We start from the raw sequence: 24664 nt of genomic DNA, 5'->3' as shown, positions 1-24664 counted from the left end.
CGTGCGTGCGCACGTGCATCAATACCAACTTAGGTGCATGCGCGCTCTCCTTCTTTCTCCCTCTCGATCGCGCACATTCAGACTGGCAGGCGGACCAGTAACATACACGCACACACACACACATACACACACTTTCCCTTAGCTGTGCTTTTGTGTTTTGTCAGAATTAATGAGAAAAGTTCCCTTGCCCTAGGGGTAATTAGTGTCCTTGGAGTTAAATAAGCTAATACTTAGACACCTCTGGCACAAGCAATTATGTTTGTGTATTGAATAATTGATTCAAAGAGGGGGGAAGGGCTGCTAATCAGATCTGAGCATAATGAATTGATTTAATTAACAGGGGAATCCGAGGGTCTCTGGAAACTGCGCGCATTTATTCAGTAGCAGCAGAGGCGAGCGCGGCACATAAACTGGGAGAGAGGCGGCGCGAGTTTGCTTTTAGCAGTTGTCAGATTTGCAATTGGATTTGTTTGAATATAGTTGCCGTTTCGGAGCAAATGAGAACGGGAAAGAGAGAATATTAAGAAGCGAGGAGAGCTCAGCCGTTCAGTCTGAGCGTCTGATCCGACCGTGTGTGCACAGTTACAGATAGGCGACACTAGATTTGTATCGCTTTTCATTGTTTTTGCCCCCCTCCTCTTTTTTCTTTTTTTATTCTATTCGCATGGAATTTATCAAGAGCAACCGACGCTGTTTGATCGCTATTTGTTTGCGCTGCACTTCAGTCCGGATAGGGGTTTCTCGTCGTGTTTATCGCCGTATTCCGTGTGTGAATTATTATTGATAGGAGGGAGAAAACGCGCAGACGGCAATTCATCTTTCCAGGGTTTCGGTTTATCGAGGCGTAGTCTAGTCAACCGCGCGTTTCAAAGCCATTTCCAGGAGAAGCTGTGAGCACACCGAGCGGTGCAGCCTGCTGGAGCCGAGGACGGATCGCCCGAGGAAGGACTCCTCGTTCCTCAGGACGATGGTGTTGGACAAGGAAGAGGGTGAGTAACGTCTACCACCGTAGGATGCTATAACCTAGGGAGTAACGCGGCAAACTAGTGACATTTTACACACTGAGTGTTTTTTCCCCGGACCCTGTGCACCGGCAGCCTCCGCTTAACGCTGGCTTTCTCAACCCCATTCAGTCACGATGGGGTCCGGGCGATTTTTTCTCTTCCCCTCCCCTCCTTTTTTGTTAACTAACAATATCGTATGTGCTTTCTGTACCACGAAGTTGATGCGCTCTTCCACAAAAAACCCTACAAATGCCAAACTGCAGTTCAGTTAGGGAGAGTTTATTATAAACGGGATTTGTTTGTAGCTTTTTTTTGCCTTTCTTTTTTGTTTTCTTTTTTGTCTTTCTTCGTGTGAGCCACAGTTTGATGATACTCCACACAGACTGCAGTGCATGTGGCTCCTCTTTTCTTTCCTCCTCCTAAGTGCTTTTTGCGTCTGTGAAGTTGGCGAGGCAGCCTTTGACATCACCACGGGATGGGAGATGACAGCAGAGTGCTTTTAACTTGATTGCAAATTATGGATAGCGCCTGTGCAGCGTTCGCTCACTTTCCATCCAAATAGGCCTACTTGCATTACTTATCTATTTCAATGTATTTAGGTTAATGGGCGAGGCAATCTAATTAATTTTAATTTAAATCAAATTCGCCTCTAATGACGTCCCATTTTGGATTAAGCCGATGTTGAGATGTGTGCAGTGCATCCGTCACATTCGGCTCTGTTTAGTGCATATGCTCTGAACACATTTGCACAACCTGATTGAGATGAACTAAAAACCAAGTAGGTGTGTGTTGCATGTCTTTATTCTGTCACTTCTTTAAGAGTATTTTGAGGTCGATTTGCTGACAATACAGACCACCTGCTGGCATGCACGCTGACAGCCACCACAACCATAAAACACTTCTTTTTTTTCCCCGTGTGTGCGTGTGTGTGCATGTTATTTCTCAAAGTACGGGATATTTCTCTTGTACACTCCAGTTTATGCAGGACTCCTCCTCCTCCAAAAGTAATGGATGCATCTGTAACCCATTATTTATGTTTGAAAATGGATCTTTCATTCATCTTAGAGGAGCATCCTTTCACTTACACATCCAAAAACCAATAAAAGGACTGCGGTAGAGACATAAATTGGTCTGTCTGGCTGAATCTATGTTGTGCTGCTAATGTACTCAAATTAACTCAACTGTAAATTGTCTCCTTTGGATGTCTGTCTTGCTAAAAGTTCCCTATATGATTCATGATTCAGATTGCTTTTAACAGTTATTGGCTAAGCAATATGGTAAATGTACAAGGTGATGCAAATGGCATTAGTGGGAAAGGATGCACAGGAGCATGTAATGCAGTCAATACTACATTAACTACTGATGCCCAATTACAGAACCAGGGAGAGAGGCTTTTAGGAGCATTAGGACTTGCAGAAAAGCTGAGATCACCTGCTGCTCATTGCCTAAAAGCTTCACCCTTTATTTGCTGGGTCCAACCAGCAGCTCCAGCATTTTGGCCAGGTTGTCAGCAGAGCGGCTCGGATCTGGTCTCTTTCTCTATGATGCCTCTTAGCGTTTATTGGCTCCAAAGTTATAGGCTTGTCAATTCAACCTTCACGTCTAATGTATCCACTTAGTGCCTGCGCAAACAGATGCACGCGTATGTGGCAGTGGAGGTGTGGGTCTGGGTGGCCACACGTGTGTTTATGTGTGCTTACTCTGCGTTGCTGTTTTGTTTTTTTTTTTGTTAGTTTATTTGTTTTTTGTTTCCTTGATTGATGTACTACTATGCCCGTGTGCGAGTCGCCTAAGTGTTCATATTTCAGTCCTTGCGCGGGCTATAAAACAGATCATCAGTGTGTCTGTTCTCGTGTTCAAAGCCAGCGATCCAAGTTGGCAACAAAGTAATGATGCTGCTTGTTTGGCAGACCGTTTTTGAACTCTGACTCCTCTTAGAAAAGTCTGCAACAATTTGTGCTGCAAAAGCAATTACCAGAAACGAGCCTTTGTGACTGATACCAGTTCTCTTCCCACTGCGCAAGTTTGTCTCGAGTCGAAAATGTAAAATAAAATTTGTGACGCACCCCTGTCAGCTGTCATTGAAATCCTCGTCCTGAATGGTTTCATGTTGGATGCAGATACCTGTGGATACTGTGTGTAAACTTAGCTTCTTACTCTCAGATGATTAGGTCATTATCCTTGTATGTATATTATCTGGCAGAGCCCTGAGTCTGGGAGCACAGAGGACGACTGCAGTAGGAACACAGGCACTGCTCTGTGAAGTGACCTAATATGCAGGTTATAGTGGGCAATGAATAGCAACATGTACCAAAATATTCACTGTCAACATTTTATTTTACTCTGCGATATGAGGTTCCAATTTGCGTATAATTTGAGAGGGGTGGAAAAAGCAACTCAGCCGTTTTCTCTCTTTCTTCGTACACTGCAGGAGAAGAAAGTGGGTCCACGCTGAAGGCATCTTCCTGCTGAACATTACCATAACTACAGTATACTCTTTACAGACCTGAACCAAAGGGCGGGGGGGAGAAAACAGGAGAAAAAAAAAACCTCCAGCTACTTACAAGTTTCCAGTTACCTGTGCTTGTTAATTTAAGATCCTGTTATCAACCTGTCCACTAAAAATGTGTACATTCATAAAGCATGTGATTGAAAAGCAGTGCTCCAGATGAATACAGACTGGCGATCTTTCTGTCAGCTGCTGTAATAAAACTTGGGCTTCGGGCTCCGATTTTTATTTTGAAATAATAAGAATTGCTTCATTCTTTACCAGTGTTACCATGGTAATACTGTCTTGTAGCGATGTTATATTGATTTAGAAAGTGGACAGTAATATTTCTTTTCTGTTATTTGCTTTCTGAGGGTTGATTTCTAATTTCCAGTTGGAGATTACTTTTATATGTTCCTTAAGTCTTTTCACTTTTACAAAGGAATGCAATTTGCTCTCTCGTATTTGCTATTTTCTCAGCTTATTGGTTTGGTCTTACTTCAAAATTAAACTTGCCCATTTCAAATATTGAAATTGCATCAGGTTTTGGTGCTCTAGGGCTTGAACAATATTACAAACACATTGCTGCGTTTGATATTTCTTAAGTCAGTACGTTTTTTTTTATTAAGCTTTATTATAGGCACCTGCGTTGCCTGTATTGAACTTTTTCTCCTCTTACACACAGTTTGTCAGGAGGCAGTTGAGTATTTGAAACATTTACAAAGTGTAACCTAGTGCTTTTTTAAATGTATTTTTTTATAAATATGTAACAAAATGGTACCAAAAAAAAATACATGTGCGTAAATAGCACAATATACCCTGCACTGACAAGCAACAGTCTTACACCCTCACTGTTTTGGCTGTCCATGTAAATCATTTCACTTTATTCATTTTAGCTGAGCTCAGAAGAAAAAAAAATGCACACAAAATCGCATTAATACAATTTTCAGCTGCGAGTGTTTAATTCCATCTAATCTGAGCCTGATCTTACAAATGCAGAAGCCTCACAAGAGACAATTTCGTCTGTCACCACTAAAACCTCTAGATCCCTATCAGTCCTGATCGTTTCATATTTTACGAGTGCGGGAGATTTGTATCACTTTCCATGATCTAAGTGGAATTCAAAGAGACTGAACTGAGACTTAAGAGACGCGTGTTAGCGAGCGCGCCCACCTGCCTCCGATGTAAATTGCTGCACTCATCAGTGTGGCACACAAACTCAATTATGCACTCTTGAGCTGTAAGAGCATCCCTTTTATTATTGCCAGAGGCCACATGCTAGCTATGTTATCATACAAATTCTCACAACAAGATCTGCTGCCACCACATGCATCACAGAGAACAGACCATCCCTGTTGTGTTGTCCCAAGTCTGACCCCCTTTTTTGTTTTTGGCTTGTTTTTATTCACTTCAAAAACGATGTTTTCAGCATCAGCAGGAATATTGCGAGACTGGTGAGATTCAGCCAGTATAAAATGAGCAGGACCAATGCAGCATTTTCCCAAATCTGCATATATTCTAACAAGCTGAGATGAGTCACAGACACTGGGGGAAACCTTGTGTCTTAGTGCAAGTTCAGAGGCAAATGCAGAAGAATACATCTAAAAATATTAGATGAGCCGCTTTACTGGTGTCAGTACTGATTGAATAACTAACACAATACATGCGTATACACTGTATATACGATACTGCTTCATCTGTTTGAACCTGTTGAAAGCAAGTCTCACTGCTACCTGTCACCGTGAAGCCGACTCCCTCCAGCAGTTATTGACTGCGCTCATGTTTACGTGGCAAGGGGGGGGGAGAAAACCGATACACTGATGCCTCTGCAAACATACATGTACACACTTCCTGCAACATCTCATCAGTTATTTTTTTCCTGCTGTTGTTTTGTTTTTTAACATGAAGTTATTTATTCACCTGTTTACCGGTTGCATGCTCACGGCTGCTGCTTGTGTGTCGTTCCGCACTCACTAAAGCTCACTCTTTGCTCGCTGAGAGAAAAACAATCATTTCTCCTCTATTCTGTCATCATAGGCTTAGAAAAGGAAGACAAGAAACATGGGAGAGACGAATGACATGCAACAAAGTTCTTGAGATGAGCAGATGTCAAAACTACAAAGCCACCAACTATCGTTCTTCAGCAGCTTTGCTACAATGGGGGGGGGGGGGGGGGGGGGGGGTTAAATGACATTTGGAAAGATTTTAAACCTGAAATACCTGAAATATAAATGGATGTTTATGTTTGTTTGATTACGATGGTGCGTCCTGAATCATGTTTGACCCGACTCTCGAATCCTATCAGCCTCTTAACGCCTTCTTGTGTCACAAATCAAACTAACCTACATTTTATTTAAACCCTCCTGATTTAATCCCTTGATGCACATTTTTTAAAAGTATGCATACATGTGTTTTTTTTTAATCGCAAAACCCTATTCGGAGATTTTAAAGAATCTACTGACTATATCAGTATGACATATTGATTACTACTTACTCCTCCTTTTTACTTTCATAGCTATTAATGCTTTGTGCAAAGCTAACAAAGAAATCCTAATTGCGTATATGTTTTTTTTTGTTTAAGATAAGATAAGATAAGATAACCTTTATTAGTCCCACACGTGGGAAATTTGTTTTGTCACAGCAGGAAGTGGACAGTGCAAAAGTTATGAGGCAAAAATTAGAATACAATAAGAATAAATACAGTACACAGCTGTACAGAATAGAATAAAATACTATATACAGTAGAATAAAATAAAATAAATATACAATAAGATAAAAATAGAATACAAATACAAATACTATATACAACTGAGTAAAAATACAACGATGACAGAAAGGATTATTGCACTTAGTATTATTGCATATGTATGGATGTGTGTGCTTGATCAGTTAAAGTCTTTATTATGGAGTCTGACAGCAGTGGGGAGGAAAGACCTGCGAAATCTCTCCGTTTGTTTTGATCTTTCAATCCTTCATCGCAGTATCTATGAGCACAAATCCAGTCATACAAATTCAGGAAACCGGATCTCAGATGAGATAAACCTTTGCCACTGCCCTCACTAAAAGTCGTCAAAATTGGCCAATAGGTGCTTGGAAATCAACAATGCGTTATTAGCCTATGCTGCCTTTCATCGCATGCGCGCTTCTATAGTTTTTGCCGTTGTCATATTTCCATTTGCAGAAACCCTGATTGTTGTACATTTTCATCTGTCTCTGGCCCTGCCTGTGCGGATTTGTTTCTTAGGGTGTAAGTGTTCACTGGTCAGTGAAAGAGACTTTGTTCCTGTAAGTGTAAGGAGCAGCGCAGCCTCTAGGGGCTGCTAGTGGGGCTTTTAAACTTTCAGACTAACTTCACTCCACTCTCAACTTCTGAAAACAGATTTAAGCAGATTCAATGTTTCTGAAAAATTAGTTTGATTCTTTTAGGGCAACTTAATTTTGTCATAAATTTGCCATAAACCTTTTTGTTCTAATGTTTTACACAGCTTAAAATGACACGTATTGAAATACTTAAACTGATGCTTGCGTTTCTTTTTTATTTATGCCCAAAACATCAAAATTAAAAGCTGATTTATTGCATGAAATAGAGGAATCCAAAAGAAAGGAGGGTGGAGCCGTCACACTTTATTAAGATCTTGCAATTATCTTGTTGGTAAATAGAAGAGCCTGGGTGCCTTCACTTAAATAAGAGCCAACTTGCTGAGAGCTAACCCCTCATTGGTTGACCTTTAGGTAATAAAATCTTAAATAGCTAATTAAAGCCCGTGATTAAGACAGCCTTTTTGTTGCCCCTTAGAGTTAGATTAGGCTTTTGATATTGACTATCTGAGTATTTGCAAATACAGCTTCTGATCAAATAATGCCATTTGTGTGTGTGTGTGTGTGTGTGTGTGTGTGTGTGTGTGTGTGTGTGTGTGTGTGTGTGTGTGTGTGTGTGTTTTCCCAATGAAGTTAAAGTTAAACCTGTTCCTCAGACACTTTTGGCCCCCGTTTCAATCACATTACCTTTCATTTCATTTTATTACATTTCATTTGACCAGCCATTTGATTTTAGCCAGCAACAGGAATTACTCCTAGAGGGAATGGCATAGCTCTTTTATATTACGGGGTAATAAAATAGTATTCAAACGTATTCATTAAGACCATTTTCATAATGAAACATCAAATATCCTCTATGGCGTTTCCCTTTTGAGAGTTTTGGGACAGGCCTGACTTTGCGAGACAGCTTCTTCATGAAGACCTCTTTCTCTAATTGTGCACCCAACCTCCCTCATTATTTACCCCATCAGGTGTGGGAGTAGGTGCTTGAATGACATTAGAGGCCTGTGCTGCCAAATAACTGCCCCCTGTGGGGAATTTGCATTATTCAAGATTAAAGAACCTCACATAGTGCACCACAGTATGGTGTTCCGTCTTCCCTTCCATTTTCAACACACCGAGGACCCTGAATGGCACACCTGTCTCCTGGCATATCCTTTGAAATAATAAGTGTGCAGTAATTGCTGGGGAGTGGGAAGGATTTCGTACATCACTTCCTGACCTCATGAGTGACACAAACTTTAGAGGGCTCCATTTTTCCATCTCCAAATGCATTTTTAATGTGGACTGAAAAGTGTTTGTGCATTCTGTTCCGGATGGCGGAAAGTGGCTGTGACGGGTCTAATGGTTTGATTTCTTTCTTTCTTTTTTTCTTGACAGGAATCAGAAAGTGGCAGATAAGATTGCCTCTTCTATAAAGGTTTAAAAGTATCTAGTTTGACAATATATAGATTTTTTTTTAAAAACTTTATTCAATCTCAAATGGAGACTCTGGGGGAAATGTCAGTTGATCTTGTGCCTACTGTACTCAACTGAGATGAAGATGCATTCACCTTCTCGATTATTGACAGCTTGCACTTAAATGAAAAGCTGCAAAATGGCAGGTTTCAAGAACTAAACACCTTAGACCAACGGCAGACAAAGCTCAATAGTGAGCCCACATGTGATTGGCTGGATGAAATATCAAATGGTCTCCTTGATCTGTCAACACTGACAGTCTTCCTTCTTTAAGACCTCTCTTGGGGTTTATTTGGAGTAAAACTGCACGATCAAACCATGGCTGTTTTTTGCGTCTCTTCTCCTCCTCCTCATTCATCTTAATCCCCCACTCTCATTTTCTTTTTCCTCATTCTTTCCCCCTCACTCTCTTTCTGCTGTTGACAGCTTACCTTGCAGAGCTCTAATCTCAACCTACTACTGAGCAACCAAGTGTTGGAACAAGTCGCCTTCTGTAATAATTTGGAAACTCTGCCAGTTTCATGTCTTGAAAAAAAAAAAAAAGCAGCAATGAATTTAATTAGAAAGCTGTTGCATATCTCTGTGATACATTTCTTTTAATTAACCCCATGTGAATAAATTAAAAATAATAGGGGGCTGAAAAGTGTGGAAAAAAAGCACCCTAATGAAGTTTTCCGTTAATTGGGATGGAGTGTGCAGCCAAACCACAGTGAGTAGTGAGCACCAGGAGCTAACAATACCTTCTGTAAGCCTTTAGAAAAAGGGCCTAGGGCCTTCGTGCTGACTTCAAGTGTAAGAAATGCACCTCTGACGTGATGGAAATGACCGTAGGCTGGGAGAAAAGGCAGCCCTGTTCCAGGCTGCTCTGCTGAGACTCCCCATGCCGCGCTTGAAGCTGGGCCAGTGTTATTGCAGCCCTAATGTGCCTGACTCATTTGGAGCGGATCAGGAGTAATTATGGTAGGGAAAGTGGCTGCCGACCGTGGGGGTCAGGACACTTGTAACATGTGAAAAGAGCAATTATTCCAGGAGACAAAACCCTCCCTTATCCTGGGCAGTGCCAGGGTCAATGCAAGGGACGGCTGGGCTCCGTTTCAGCGGGGCTTATTAGCCACAGCAAGCTGCAAAGTTTGAGAGAGTGCATCTTGTTAATGAACAGTCCCCTCCTCAACTGCACCAGCCCTGTCTGCTCTCTCCCACTTACTGTGGGTGTTAATTATGTCATAATCATAGCATGCATACAGTCCCAGAAATCACCTCACAGACCCTAGCATTCATACACAACCATCTGGAAAAGTAGCATGCCGCACGGTAACATAGTAGGCTCTTAGAGCAAATTATGAGAGGGGGGAAAAACAAAAAAACACAGCCAGTATGAAATGTAATATTGACTTGGGCCTAATTCGAGAGAGCATATGCACGTGTTCATGCATATCTCTTCTTTTGCTCCTTGCATATGTGCCAGCTAACGATAGGCACATGATTCAGGGTTCTTTATTTTGTTTATCATTCAGAATGCGCTCATCACTCTGCTTTCGACTGACATGTCTATTCCAGCTGATATTATTACCAGATGTCTTGTATTTTGTCTCGGAGATATAAAAACACGTCTACGGACTCAATTACAGCAATGATGGAAGCTGAATGAAAAGGGGCTGATTTATGCGCACAATAGCAAGACATCTGCATGAGATGCCTATTAACCTCAGTAGCAGACACCTTGGCCCAGGGACAAATTTTATTTTCCAATGCCAAGGCCACAACATGGCTGAAGCACAAAACACTTGGATAAAGAACTAGACCAAAATCAGCACAGTAAGTTTGGATTTTTTTCTACTATTCTTCACTTTTTCGAGTTATTTGAGCTCAGCATCGTTTGTAACTTCATGCAGCAGTTTAAAGACTCTGTTAATATCCGGCCCGATGTCTTGTGCAGGAGTGGTTTGAATAAAGGAGAGGGTGGTGGTGGTGGGGATAATGACACATGCGCTTGTTCCAGATAAATGCAATCATTTGCTAATACAGTATCTAATTTCCCCGAGCATCGCGCTCTGTGTATTCACCACGCCGGTGGCTAACGCGTTCTTATTTAGTGCAGCTGGGAGTTGGAATTATAGGGGCCCCCAAGAAGAGGCCCACCCAGGGCCAGCTTCCACTTCCTTGAAAGACCACCTCCCTCCCCATGTGTCAGGAAGGCTGAGCGAGTCTCATCAAGATCCTTTACCTCCCCGTGAACCAGCAAAGTCTGCATCGCACCATGGCGTCAGAGCTTTTAATTGATCAAAAGACATTTAACAAACAGAGAAGCAGATGTAACTGTCCTTTCTGCCATTAAAGGTTGAGTGCCTGTGAGAGCAGCTGTTCCACTGGGAGGGTGTGGGTGTGTGTGCATGTACAGCAGTTGACTAGTGAAGGGGTGAATTTGTGAGTTCGTTTCCCTATCAAATGAGACAACTGGCTAATCAACATTAAAATTATATTGTTTTAAAGCTATTTCTGATATGAAATCAGTTTAGTTCTTTAGTGAATAAACATTTACTGTCAAGTTTTCTTTTTCTTTCATTGTAAATTTAATATAAGAAGAAACAGTGCTGATTTTAGCAGGTGATTATTCAGACTAATATTATCATTCCCACACCTTTACGCCCACAGAAGCTGATACAAGACTAACCAGTCTTCCTTTTAGTCTGCATGAAATGACACAGCAGAGCTGATGGTGGCTCCGGGATTCGTATAAATTAGTGTATGCGGAATACCATTCAAGCACCTGCTCACTTGTTTTAAAATAGCAACCAACACTTTAATGGTAATGATGGGGAGGGGAAAGGGAGTTTGGGGCAAATTGTAGGGTTTTTTTGGGGTTTTTTTTTTTACAGGTTTTCCCATGTCTGTGTGATAATTGTATTTTTCCATTTTCCTCCCCTGTATTTCCTTGAGTGCTCCATCCAGGAGTGTTTTCTTTTAAAACCTTAAATATATCAGAAAGGTTAGTGGACTGATGTGATTTTGTTGATAGCTCTACAGATGGAAGTGTAAATGGGGTAACAGAAATCGGATGCTATCTATAATGGGAAATACATGCTTTGACAGACTGCTTGGCTTGAGTAAAACTAACTGTACATATTCCTGAAAGATACAATCTTTAAAGGGGAGGAAAAAGAGGGAGATGACAGGCATTTTCACACAGTGCTAATGGCAAATTAAATTTCTCCTCAGGAAGGATATTTGGCAGGCCAAGTGCTGTCTCTCCACTTTGAGGGGTAAAATGCATCCCTTGTTGGAGAATGAATCGTGATGTGGAGAGGCATGCTTTTGGTAACATCAAATGACACTGGAAGGTCAGTGGCACTTGTATCTGTTAAATGGATTGGATTAAGTGGAGGCTGCCTCCTAGTCTGCTGCTTCCTTTCATAATGCAGCTTTTCTTTCTGGGAGGTGGCAAGCTTTGGAGGGTCTGTTCTACTCCACCGTTTCACAGAGCGCCGGGAGTGGTGACAGGTGCAAGAAAATGTCTCATGGCATTAGGGGAATTGAAAAGACATTTACTTTACACAATCATTTTTTTTCTGTCACCGCTCTTTGTTTAGTAGGTTTTAGCTACTGCTTGCTACACTACTATTAAAGCAGTTTTCCAGAGGCTGCTTTGGTAGAAGACATCAAACTTGTGTTTTTGGGGGTTTTTTTTCTTTCCCCCTCCCCAGTGTTGCTGCAAGGAAGAGGCATATTGGTTTCTTGGCAGACATTTGGTGCTCCTCTGCTGAGGTGTCTTTCTTAGTTAGGCCTAAGGACCGGGACATCTGCATAAAGAAACAGAGAAACCTCAGTGACATGAAGAAACAGTCTGTGTTGTCACCTTAATGATGCCGAGAAGCGTTTTATTTAAAAAAAGAAAAAAAAGAAAAAAGTGTTGAGCAGCACACAGTAACTCCATGATGGGTTAAGCTTTGGCCTTTTCAAATGTGATGTAAAACACACGCGATATGTTTAAGGGAAGTGTTGCGAGTGGTGGTGGTCTCGACCAATTACGAGTAGCCCTCCGGAGGTGGAGGAACGACCTTTTTGTATAATTAGTTCTCTTATTTAAAGCAAAGATTTTGAGTAGAATAACTAATTAGGTGTCATAAAAGGCAAATTAAAGATTTTTGAAATCCCTGAGGGAAATGCAGCAACTTCTATATTTTTCTTTGCACAACCTCTGAAACACACGCACACACACAGGCATTTTCTCTCTCCTCATTAAGACTGTTTTTAGTTCTGTAGAAGCCTGTCAGGCGAGCACTGTTGGCATACCTGCAGAGAGCTCCCCTAACAAGCCATGAAATACAGGTAGAAGAGTCCGCCCTTATCCAGTGTGGCTTGAATTTGAAGCTTTTTAGCTTCATTTACACTGAACATTGGTATTTATAGCAGGGTTTGTGATCCTAATGCGGCAGCTTCAAGGGGTCTGTTTTGGGAAGGAGGGAGACGAGGGAGCTGGAGGGCAGGCAGAACACTAATTGATGGCTCACATCACCAGCACTGGACCAATTAGCCTCTCCTTTCTACTTCTGATAAAGAAATAAGACGGCTCAACACCACCACAGCACTTACTGACATATAAACCAAAGTCATAAATTTGACTAACAAGCCCTGCAATTCCCTTCACCTCCTTAAAAAAAAGAAAGGGGGGGGGGGGGGGGGGGGTGCTATTTGTATTACAGTCATAGCATTATTGATGTGCGGATGGCCCTTAAAAAATTGCAGCGCAAATCTGGATCCAATGAGGTACTTTGTGGGTCCACTTGCTTGCGTGTGAGAGCATGTGAAAGAAGGAGAAAAAAGGCAGGGAGAATGATAATGATTTTCTGTTCCAAAGAAGTTCTGCTGAAAAGCGGTGTAAGATTTCTGTGAAGGAGAGCGAACTTGACAGATTGAGCTGAGAAAAACAGCGCGGAGCGAAGCAGTCCCTTGTTACCAGCTGAAGTTGTGTGTATCGCTCAGTAAACTGCAGAAGTTAAAACGGATCCAACTACAGGATGACCTTATTCACACGTAACATAACACAACTACACAATATGTCACATGTTTGCATACTTTCATTCCTGAGAAACGCCTGCGTGTGTGTGTGTGTGTTTGGACCGCATGCACAACTTTAAAGTGCAACAGTGACATTTCATATAAAACTGTATAACCCGTCTTTAAAATGGGGCCCTTCACAGATGCCCACACATACAAAATGTTGGCCTGACCCCCCATGTTGCAGACTGTCCAGTCTTTTTTTTTTTTTTTTCCGAGAGAGAGAGGGAGAGAAATGTGTTTTGAAAGTAGAGTGGCAAGTGGCGTCCACTGTGTGTTCTTTTAGATGGATCAATAGCTCAGTGTGTGAGAGAGTGTCTTAAGAGCTGTTGTCTTGTGCTTTCAGCTGTGGCAGACCTGTTAGTGCTACAGAGGGGAGCTGCGCACCCCTGCCTCTGTACCAGCAGTGGCCTGAGGGGGGCTTTTAGTCCAAACACAAATGTCAACCACACATAGACTATTAGTGTTTAGTGCAGTTATTAAATGGACTTTATTTGTCCTTTAGGAGGCTAAAAGGCGCACTTAAAGGGGACCTGTGTGACAGCAGGGCAATTTGCGAGTTTGGTAACTTAGGCTCGCTCATTGCAGACACATGAGTACAGATAAGTGTAAAAGGAGGAAAGGCTGTAATGCTCTGAGCAGGGAGCACTGTGTGTGTTGGCAATTTGTGTGCGCACACACGTGTGTATATGAGTCCGTGTCTGTGTGTGTGTCCCCGCGTGTGCTAAAAGGCACTTAGGCCATAACATATCTCACTGGGGTCTGGTAGCAACGTTTTTGTGGTCAGAGGCTTTTTAAAAGGTTAATGTTAATCTATACCAAACAAAGCCCACAAGGAGCTTTTACAGCTGTGGACAGTTGAGTGAAATGGGCTTTGATGAAATGATAGGTCACTAACATACTACGCAGCTTGTTGTAAATACCTCGGTAAGCAAAATAACTCTGAGAACTACCTGAGACGTGCTCCGTCCTCTGAAGCCTGCTGCCAGTGATCATGTAACTTTTGTATTACAGCATGTTCTTAGTGGAACAAGTAAGTCGAGGCTTTGTTGTCCAATGTGACCTGTGTGCCTATCTACATGGAAGAATGTTTTCTTTAATGCATATGAAGCAGGTAGGCAGTGTGCTGTGGCCGTGTGCGAGGCCAGGCTTAGACGCCTCGAGAAGCAGCCAGCTTATCAAAAAGAGAACATGAAAAGTCACTCGTGTTCCCCGGCCGTAAATCACGCGTGGCTGTTTGTCTCCTTATCACTACAGGTGTGCCGATGCTCTCCGTCCAGCCCAAAGGGAAACAGAAGGGGTGTGCTGGCTGCAATCGCAAGATTAAAGACCGCTACCTGCTCAAGGCCCTGGACAAATACTGGCATGAGGACTGTCTCAAATGTGCCTGCTGCGACTGCCGCCTGGGGGAGGTGGGCTCCACCCTCTATACGAAAGCCAACCTCATCCTCTGTCGCAGGGACTACCTGAGGCAAGAAAGACACACAATCACCTTTCTCCCCTCACAACAAGCACAAAAGCGATGTCGTTCCAAAAATTGTGTTACTTAAAAGGATCGCAGAGTTGTTGTTTTTTTGTTCCCTCCTCTCTTTTCAGTTTCGCATATAACCCTCCCGGTAGGGTTTGTTGTGCTTTGTCAGTATGAGTCGCGAACACTTTTAAAATCAATTTCCATCAGATAAGGTTAACGCCTTATTCTTTTACAGAATGTATATAGGTGAAGGCTAATTTGTTTTGCATAAGGAGAAAAATACGGGCAATTTTTGGAACACCATTTTTCCTTCTTCCTCTTTTTTATTTAAAAAAAATTTGTCCACAAACACAAATCACAGTTCCAACATCTACGATAAACCACGTGGACACACAACCATATATATATTTCTTCTTTACATGAACAATGAACTAGAGTTCTGTCATGACGACATGTTTTTGGTTGTATCAGCACTGTAGGCTGTGAGAAACCTCCAGGCAGGCTTGTTGCTTCACTAGTGCTGCCCCCCCCCACCCCTTCTTTCTGATACCCCTGCCATCTGCTTGTTAAATTAAACATGACCATTTCCTGGGCGTTAGGTCACATTCCCTACCATTTATTTGAGGGGGAATCCCCCTGGGGCCGACTTAAAGATGCCGGTGCCTTAGGCCCCTCCTCCCGAAACACCCTGCCCTGCACCGTCCTCCCCCCTTCCCCTTTCTCCATTTTCCTTCTGCCTCCTTGTCTCACAGCGTGTTCACTTTTATCTCTTACTGCTACCCATTTAAGTTTTGATTAGTTTATTCCAATTTAAGATGGTAAATTAAAAAAGAGCAGCATCACTTAAATAGCCACTAAAATTCAGCACAGAGAGCTTTAATCAACCTGGCTTTCCTCTACCTCACTGATGCCTTTTAATGACATTTCACTTTTATTTCAGCTCTTCCTTCGACCTGGAAGAAGCCTACAGCCCACTTGCGAGGTGCTTAGGGATGTTACGTTGAGATAGGCCATTACCATCCATCAGTCCCCACCCACAGTTAATGCTTTTAAGATGCAGTGAGAGGTTGACTAAGACCTGATGTTTCCCCCAAAAGGGGCAGATGGTGCAGATGAGGTAATAATAAATGGGCAAATGACCGAGAGAAGGCAAAAATGATGAAGCTCAGAGTTTCACTTGGTAAAATACATCAGCTGAAAGGACAGCAACCTCAACCCTGAAGCCATAAGTGCCTACTGGCACTGTAAAGGGAGAAGGAAAAGCTTTCTCGCACATTAGGCCACTAAGATGTAGAGTTCACAGAAGGGATGAAATGAAGAGAATGACATATGGAATCAAGAGTTAGGAATACTAAAATAAGAATAAAAAGGACGGAGCTGTAGAGAGCTTCCTGTGCTCCTCTGCTGCCCCAGATTGTCTAATGAAATCCATCCCACTCGCCTGCTCTTCAGCCTGCGACAAATGCAGAACACTTAATGGCTGAGATGCTCGAGATGAATTCTATTATGGAACAAATTAAAACCCTTGCCTTGCGTATATAGGAAAGAGGCAGTTTGAGAGACCAGAGTATTTGAAAGTAGGTGATGCAGTCTCCATGCAGCGCCGGTTTCCTTTTCATTCCTTCTTTTCTCTGTAGTAAGACGAAGGCTCTGCTCACCTGCAGTAATGAAGTTAAATCTGTACACTGAATTAGCCTCCCGCACTTCATTAAATACAAGCAGTGGATCAAACACACTTTGGTTATTTCCCAGGGTTTGGAACCCTGCCATGCTCACATTAATTATTATAGGAGCTCCATCTGTGATTGTCCTTCAGTGGCATTAGCAACTTATTGAATGCACCCACACTTTACTGAATATTACACTCCAGCGCGCGCACACACACACACACACACAAACACACAAAATGCACACCTCAGCCAGTGTCCTCCCGTGCCCTTCAAAACCATGGACCATCAAAAAGTTTAGTTTTAATCCACCTGATGTCAGTTCCCTGCATCTTTCTTTTTGTAAGCGACTTCCTTGTAAGAATAGCAGCTTTATTAAGCATTTTCTTTATTGTCAGTCTTTTGGTGAAGTCGTAAAACCTTTAACCCCTCGTATATATAGTGATGATACGATCATCAGGACATGAAGCTAGAAATAATTCAATATTCTGTTTCATATATTAGAGTGGACATAATAGTAAGCCACTTATCAAAATGTGGTGTAATTAACTGTAAGAGGAAAACGTTTTCAAGATAATGGACATTATAAGTTATCCTAAAACCAGCTGAATAGCAATGTGATAGAGGATGGCTCCACATGGATGTGACTGTTTTTCAGATCAGTCTTCTTCTTACTCCTTGAGGAAGTGAAACAGTCGCTCTTCTTTTTCAGGCGAGATAGATCTGTACAGAGGTTTACACTTTCAAAAAAGACACAACTGTTGAGGAAGGTCAGAACACGCGACGCATGCATTAACAGTTTTCCCTTTTATGAAATCTGACAAACCCTATGCAGGCAGGGAAGTCTCAAAGAGCTCAGAGAACAGGTAGAAAACTTCAAGAGCCACAGCCCAATCTGAGAGAAGCAATTCAGAGAGGCAGATGATGCACTGTAGGAGCTTTAAGGGTTTGAAGTTAGCAAAGCAGCGAGTTGAAAGAACTAAAGAAGGCCCTCTTTTCTCTAAAGACCCATTGTAATAACTCAATAACAGAGGAAGGAGAGCTCCTTTATGTTCCTGCCGTCCAACTTTGCTCGCAACATCCCACACCAGCACACAAAGTTACATTTTTAGCTACTAAATAGGAGCTCTTTTAAGGAGTCGAGAATAGGCTTCATTCCCCTGCACTGAAGATGGTAGAAAGCAGGGATAAGGCAAGTATACAAATTCTATAAAGTTAAGAACCTAAAATGCAACTAAATTGTTTAAAAACCCAAAGTCAGCATGCATATAATTAGACCTAAGCCATAATAATGACGGCAAGTGATCCAAACAAAGCCTATAATCTTGAGATGGTGAGATAAGAGTAATTTCAGCATTGTTAAGCAGAGACACACATATCTATTCGTCTACAGATGCAATTTAAGGTGTCACTCATCACTGTGTATCTGAAAGGTGTCAATTATGGTCATTAGATGAACCACAAAATTACTTTATTGATAATACAGTTTGCTGCATATTATACTGCAGATATATTAAGGTTTTTTAAGCTGTCTTGATCCTAATACTTACCAAGACTGGTGATCAGTGTCTAAAGTAAAAATGTACGTTTGGCATAGAGAGTCTTTCTTTCATGGCCATTATAGTAACATTCTCACACCCCCGGCATTGCCACCCTTAGATTTAGCAGTCTGAAATATTTAATTATAAAATGTTTAATCTCAGTCTGCAAAAAACACATTAAAAACATCACAGTGTGCGTTGAAGACATGTCGTAGAATATGGAACGACAACAGTGGTACAACAATGTCGTTAACATTTTCTTACCTTGCCACCCCATATTGCAAAACTATGGGGTGGCAAGGCCATTATACGAATTTGCATTGATCACCAACTTCTCCAATGACCTGTGAACTCCAGCTGTGTTAGAGTAGCACACACAAGCCACCACTTGATGCAAGTGTGACAAGCACAACAACAGTCTCCTCAAGGCACTTTTTGTTGTAAGGTAAAGACCCTACAATAATACAAAGAAAACCTCATCAGTCAAACAACCCCCGAAAGTGGAAAGGAAAAGCTCCTTTTTAACAGGAAGAAACGTCCAGCAGAACCAGGCTCAGGGAGGGGCGACCATCTGCTGCGACCGGTTGGGACAAAAGACGGGGCAAAAAACACACTGTGTGTACAAGTGCACAGTGAGTGAAGAAGAAACTCAGTGCATTATGGGAAGCCCATATCAGCCTCGGCCTATTGCAGCATAATTAAGGGAGGATTTAGGGTCACCTGACCCAGACCTAACTGTAAGCTGAAGGCTCTGCCTCCTATTCTACTTAAGAAACAAAAGCAAGCCATCAGTCTGAAAGCAAAGTGCTCTACTTGGTTGATGCGGTACTACGAGGTGGTTACGATAAGATTCGGCCAGTTTATTTAAGAGCTAAGGTTAATGTTCATTGTTGATCTTTTCCACAAAGATTAAGACTTAACAGTAATAACTGCAAAACATCGACAATAGCAAATTTAGCAGGATGCTAGCACATCTTTATCAAAACGTAACTTGTATTTATACCTAAAAGCATTACCACTTCAGTTTGAGTTCTGCCGCTACTGCCAGTAAAAACATTTTTAAGTTTGCAAAAACACAACACTCATCTAATAAGCACATCCAGCTTGCTTTTACTTATACTGCATTATGCCATTTAGAAATCCATATGAGAATGCGTCACAGGCTGTGGTGAGCAATCCAAATCAGCACTTCTAACCCTTTAATCCATTTATATGAACCACAGAATTGTTCAATTTTAAAAGAGAGCTTCTTGCTACAAACCCTGCTACAATACCGATGATTGATCAGCAAAGCACACAGGCCTTGGTGCATTACAAGCTGGAGAAATTTGCCAGTCATAAATGCTGAAAAAATGGTGTTGATGTTGATTTTTTTTTTTCTTTCTTTTTTTTTTACACTTTTCTTCAGAGAATATTGATTTATTTAATCCAAATGGCCAGGGAAATTGAAGTGCATGAGCCACTGCACTCCTACAATACGGGACATGTGTCAGAACAATGCATTCGAATTCCTCCAAAAATAGTCTATTCAAACAAAAAGAAAATCTACTTTAAATGAAATGAATTAATGAACAAAACCCATTTACAGCTTATGTTCGTGGAATGCACTGTTTGGGTGCGGTGAAGCATGTCAAGTTTATAAAAAATGACGGTTAAAATTAATGCAGTTTTATATATGTTGTAGTACACATGTTGTGTATAATTGCAGAGTCCTTGATCACACACAATCTATACTTAAGTACAAGTTAAAGGTGACTCTGAATAGCTTGCGTCTTCATTTTTGTGCTAATATGTTGGGATCTGTTGGCTAACATTGCATTTTAGTATGAAACTCATTACTTAGGATGCTCTGCTACAGTGGTGTTTCTCTCTGACTGCCTTTTAGTTTCATAGGAGCAGGAAGAAAAGAGTATAATGTGTGCTGAACAGTTCACTCAGCCTGTAATCTCCTTTTAGCACAAGGGGCTCAATTAAGCCATATGTTGATGCCACATTATAACCCAGACACGTCAGCTGTTGGCTGAAGAACAGTATGAGTGGGACACAGCGATTACCGAGAGCACTTTTTTGCACTCCAACTTCTCTGTGCCAAATATCTGCCTGCGATTTCAAATCACAAAGCTGATAAGGAAATCAGGTTAGCACGAAAGACTATTAAGACGCTTAAGACAGACCGGTTATGAGAGCCGTTACCGTCCTTCCATACTGAAGGCCTCTAACCCCTTTTTGGTGCCATTAGCAGAATACTTTCTCACTGTGGAGTTTGAAAGACGTGGGTGTTTACCAGGTTCTGCAGGCTTTATGTTGTAAATGTTTCGTATCCAACGACGAGCTCAAATAACCCTCATAATAGAGTGGAAAAGAGGTTATACCCACACTATTTGAATTACTGGTTTGTGGAGAGTATAGATGTAGCCGCAAAGTAAAAAGTAGCCACAGATGTGACACGCTGCTCTGACTGAAGGCGGAACTTGGTGTCAGGAGCAAGCTGGGCTTCCCCACCAGGCGTTTTCACAACCTGTATGTATCAACTGAGCACCATGTCTGCAGCCCAGCAGGGTGTAATGGAGATGGGTTAGAATAATCCTTCTGGCTGCTATAGGTGTGTGCATGTCAATTGCTGTAAATGACCAAGGGTTCTCTAGGCTCTTTTATAGCTTAGGTTCCCTGAGGGAGAGAAAGGACATCACTATGACCTGCTCACTACATGGAAGAGTCTCTGAATGTCATGATGACTCTGGGTGCTCTGGAGTTTTCTCTTTTTTTCCATCCAGGTTAAAAAAAAAAAAGAGAGAGAGAGAGAGAAAAGGGGTTCATTTATAAGCTGGAAACTCAACAGTTCACGGTTGCCAATACTTGTGCTTTGTCCACACAAACTCACTCATGTCTTGTAATATGAATGCTGGAATAGTGTGATAACAAGGTCAGGTTCTGTAGCACTGGTATTTGCTCTGTTTTCAGATCAATACTGAATGTGTGAGATTGCAATTTTTTAAAGCTGTTTGGATAAGTCTTTGTGTCTCTCTAAAGAGGGGGGGGAAAACATTCTTTGAGTTACAGAGCACCCCGTGGGTGGCAGATGTCTACTGTATGAGAACATTCAGTATTTTTTTTTCCTTTTTGTTACTGAAACAGTAACCAGTTGTAACAATGTTTCAGTTTAACACCCTGTGAATCCCTCTCATGGAACATAACAACCTTTCTCCCTCTGTTTCTGTCTTTCCTGCTCCTCTGGGGCAGTGGCCCCTAATTAGAAGCAGAGCTGCTGGATAGACATTTTCTTTAACAAGGTGAAAGCAACTGAATGGGACTCGCATAAACGAGGCAGAATATCAACATGGGGACTCCTCTGTCTGAGCTCTACAAGTTTGGGGGGGAAAAGAGTTTAACATACTGTTGGAATGACAATCTGCTGTTGCCTTATCCCCTCTTGCAAAGCTGTGAAGCGGTCCTTTTCCTGCTGCAGAATATATAAATCTATCTGTGCTTCAGAATCTCCAAATTAAACATAGGGGCAGGCGCTTGGAAAATGAAAATGTAAATCTGACTGGGGAAAGCATTTGAGGTTCCTTTTTTTTTTTTTTTTTTTGGCTTTGAGGAGATCTACACCAGTGCCTCCTTGCTGTGTTTGTGACCTTTATCATTTGGCTCCTATCTAATAAGCCCAAACAAGCCGCAGTGAGGTTTGAGCAGTGAGTCTGTTCACTGTAAAACATTTAGTTAACTCCTCAAGGTTGCATCTACCATCACTGTCTCAGGTTCTTCTCTGAATGAAAGAGGAAGACGGAGAAAAGCGAGAGAGCGAGGGTTTGAGCCTGAATCCTTGTAACAGAAATCTTTTTGAACTTATGACTACATTATAGAGTGTAGCCTCATGTGCAAAAAAAATCCAGCTGGATTTGGTTGAAGACAGACTCATTAGGTAGTTTTGTTTTGAAAGAAGAAAACTTTCAGCAGTTCAAATGGTTTGCCTCAGACCTGTTTTCGTTGCTTTTGCAGTGTGCGAGAGGGAAATTCTTTGAAGAAGGAGATTAAAACCATGTGATCATTATAATTAGATCATTAGCCAAGAATTAAGATCTATGTTTGTAACTCTCATTAACAAATATACCAACTGGATGCCAAGAAAGATTTTTGCCTTCAATTCGATTTTCACTCCCTTTTTCCTGTGAAAGCCCCTGTTTTTATTGAACTTCTTTCTTTTACATTTCTTGCTGTCATTTTGCTACGTGTTTGTTTGCTCTCTTTACTGCATCTAGGTAAAGAGAAGGTGGGTTAATCTCTGTCTGTGCGCTCTGTCTTTCAGGCTCTTTGGTACAACGGGGAACTGTGCAGCCTGCAGTAAACTGATCCCAGCCTTTGAAATGGTGATGAGAGCCAGAGATAATGTTTACCATTTGGACTGTTTTGCCTGTCAGCTTTGTAACCAGAGGTAAGAATGGGGGTCATAACTGCACAACAACATTGCATATTTAAGAAAAACACACACACACACACACACACAAAAATAGGGCGTTAAAATGGCCAGTGGCTTAAATATTCGAGGCTCTTAAAAAATAATCTCAGGTGGAAAAGAAATTTTATATTTCATTCCATTATTGCAGACCACAGTTTATAATTGGTGGTGGGGGGAATAAATTGTGGTTGGCTTGTGTTGCAAGAATCAAGGTTGCATTGCATTTGTAATGCCCTGCTAATTATTTTCTATTATGTCACGCTGCCAGCACTTTGTCCTTGTTTGTGGCTAGATCTGTAAATCTTTTAAGCCAATGGGATGTAAAATTAGCTTTTGTTCTCATTTGTCCGAGGAGGCAAAGGAGCCACAAAAAAAAAAAAAAAGACGTCCTCCAGATTTGTGCTGTTGCACAAAAGAGAATAGACACAGGTGTGAAATGGCGTTTTCCTAAGGGATAGGAACTATTATAGAATTGGAGCAAGCACAAAGCCTACTGTATGGTATGATGTACACAGAATATGACATAGCCAAATATTGCTTTTTCCCATTAATATACTGTCAGTAATGGCACCTCTCTGAAAGCAGAACGTCCTTTGCATGCTTGTCAGGGGTGCTGTGACCCTGTTCCTCCACACAGCACAAGCCCATTAACCTTCTGCAGACCAGATTCAGTTACCATAGTGAACACCTGCTGTAAGGGAATTATGACTGCAGTCTCTTTTCTCAGCTGGCAGACACAAAGCCAGGTCTCATCTGGCACAGTATTGCCACGGCTGTGACCGTTACCAGCTTTATTTACTGTGTTACCAGCCTGGCACATTACTAAAGCCAAGCCATTTTCAGCTGTATTCTTATCTTCACTCCCCTTCAGTCACATTATGGAGCTGTGTCCACTGTGTCACACAAACAAACAGCAGCACACAGAAGAACATCAGTGGGGCAGGCTGCTATGAGTTATTTTTCCCTCTCCAACTGACTGTGAGACTTTGGAGGAAAAATGTTTTCGAGCACCGGAACTAAACTGGTGTGTGAAAAGCTAACCCCGTGGCAGAGTTTCCTTGGAAACTCTTGCGGCGCCACCGCCGCTTTTGCCAGGCCAAGGAGAGCTGACCTGCTTTTCATTGGGTGCCAGCGCCTGTGTCTGTTTGATTCGAAACTGTTTAGGGTTTTAATCTACTTTTATTTGAAACCACACATTTTACGATGGCCATCAAAACAGACTCTGAATCTGGCGAGCCGCGGTCTCGGCGCATGAGGTAAAATGTCTCGAGCCAAATGGGTGCGATCAAACAGAATCATCAGTACCTGCTGATCCTAAACGCAGCGTTTTCACTGCCAGAGCAGAGTCAACCAGTCAACAAACACACACCACTTTGTCGTGATGCCAGCATTAATCATCTTTTTGTTTTCGTTTTGTTTTTGACAATGTTTTTTTTTTTTTCGCCTTTTGTTTTTGTGTGCCAACAGGTTTTGCGTCGGGGACAAGTTTTTCCTAAAAAACAACATGATTTTGTGTCAAATGGACTATGAGGAAGGTCAGCTGAATGGGAGCTTTGAGACACAGGTCCAATAGTTGGACCCCGACGGCAGCAACAGCCGGCTCCACACGTTACACACGAGATGGATGTTCCGCTGCACTTGGAAAAAAGACAAGCGTCTGTCTGCTTGCCTGCAATACTTTTTAAGACCCCTTTATCAGTCCCTAAGGACTCTATTGTAAATGTTAAACTTTTTGCCCCTCCCACATCCCCCCCTCAACACTGAGCAGTTACAAATTTTGATGTACAGTTGTGCCTGCTTAGCTGAGCACTGTATTGCTTGTATGTTTTGTGAAATTTGTTTCAGGTTTGTTTTCTTTTTCTTTAAGAAATGGTTCATTAGAGGGTATGTACAGTCTGTTTTCTCTGTATATATAAACTGGAACATTTATTTTATGAAATGTAATGCAATTTTATTACTAGTGTGAATTAAAGATTCTTAAATGTTCATAGTGAGATTTTTTTTTTTCTCTTACCAAAAACCAAAGTTGTTGTTGGAAGGAGTTGGCCCACGTGTTGATATGTAATCATGTATCAGAAAACTGCAATGCTGTAAAGAGCCCTGCAGGCGAGAAAAAAAAAATATTTGAAGTCCTCTTTAAAACATGATGCAACGAAACAAGTTTTATTACATTTTGCAGAGTTCTGATGGAATTAGAAATGCTGTT

At 41.7% G+C, this 24664-nt stretch overlaps 1 protein-coding gene across 1 annotated transcript; it reads left to right on the top strand.

The window, feature by feature from the left end:
• Window positions 1-350: 350 nt before the first annotated feature.
• Window positions 351-24444, top strand: lmo1 (LIM domain only 1). Its single transcript, XM_026167447.2, has 4 exons — window positions 351-989; window positions 14581-14794; window positions 22309-22434; window positions 23926-24444. Exons 1-4 carry the CDS (start codon window positions 968-970, stop codon window positions 24029-24031), a joined length of 468 nt encoding a protein of 155 aa, XP_026023232.1. The 5' UTR covers window positions 351-967; the 3' UTR covers window positions 24032-24444.
• The last annotated feature ends 220 nt before the right edge of the window (window positions 24445-24664 follow it).

The sequence above is a fragment of the Astatotilapia calliptera genome, chromosome 1, assembly GCF_964374335.1.
Source record: "Astatotilapia calliptera chromosome 1, fAstCal68.1, whole genome shotgun sequence".
Classification (NCBI taxonomy): domain Eukaryota; kingdom Metazoa; phylum Chordata; class Actinopteri; order Cichliformes; family Cichlidae; genus Astatotilapia; species Astatotilapia calliptera.
This window is presented reverse-complemented; position numbering and strand designations above follow the sequence as displayed.

Bases quoted from the DNA above. Each gene is read 5' to 3' on its own strand.
- lmo1 (XM_026167447.2), top strand. From the start codon at position 968: ATGGTGTTGGACAAGGAAGAGG. The intron at 990-14,580 runs GTGAGTAACGTC...TTATCACTACAG, and splicing joins GGTGTTGGACAAGGAAGAGG to GTGTGCCGATGCTCTCCGTC. The intron at 14,795-22,308 runs GCAAGAAAGACA...TCTGTCTTTCAG, and splicing joins TGTCGCAGGGACTACCTGAG to GCTCTTTGGTACAACGGGGA.